General features: G+C 78.0%; 1 protein-coding gene across 1 annotated transcript in view; it reads right to left on the minus strand.

Annotated features, from left to right (window-relative positions):
- The window catches only part of GRIN3A (glutamate ionotropic receptor NMDA type subunit 3A), a 160,988-nt gene extending 160,761 nt beyond the window's left edge, over positions 1-227 (minus strand). Inside the window, exon 1 of the mRNA XM_019518201.1 lies at positions 44-227. Within this exon, the coding sequence (XP_019373746.1) occupies positions 44-216 (173 nt within the window). The 5' untranslated portion in view covers positions 217-227. The remainder of the gene's footprint in view (positions 1-43) is intronic.
- Between the last annotated feature and the right edge of the window lie 32 nt (positions 228-259).

Below are 259 nucleotides of genomic sequence, written 5' to 3' on the forward strand. Positions count from 1 at the left end.
GGGCGGCCCCCAGCCCCCGGTGCTGGCCCGCGGCGGGACGAGCCAGGGCTGCAGGTGCGTGGCCCCGATCCGCACCGTGTGGCCGATCCGCTTGAGGATCTGGCAGGGCTGCGGGTGGGAAGAGGAGCCCGGCACCCGGGCCAGCACCAGGGCGCAGGGCGGCAGCAGCAGCAGGCACGCCCGGCTCAGCAGCCACCATACGCCCGGGCTCCGCATCCCTGAGCCCCGGGAGCGCGGGGCCCCTCGCCCGGCCAGGCTT

The sequence above is a fragment of the Gavialis gangeticus genome, unplaced genomic scaffold (genome assembly GCF_001723915.1).
Source record: "Gavialis gangeticus isolate Ggan-Ray unplaced genomic scaffold, GavGan_comp1, whole genome shotgun sequence".
NCBI classification, from domain to species: Eukaryota; Metazoa; Chordata; order Crocodylia; family Gavialidae; genus Gavialis; species Gavialis gangeticus.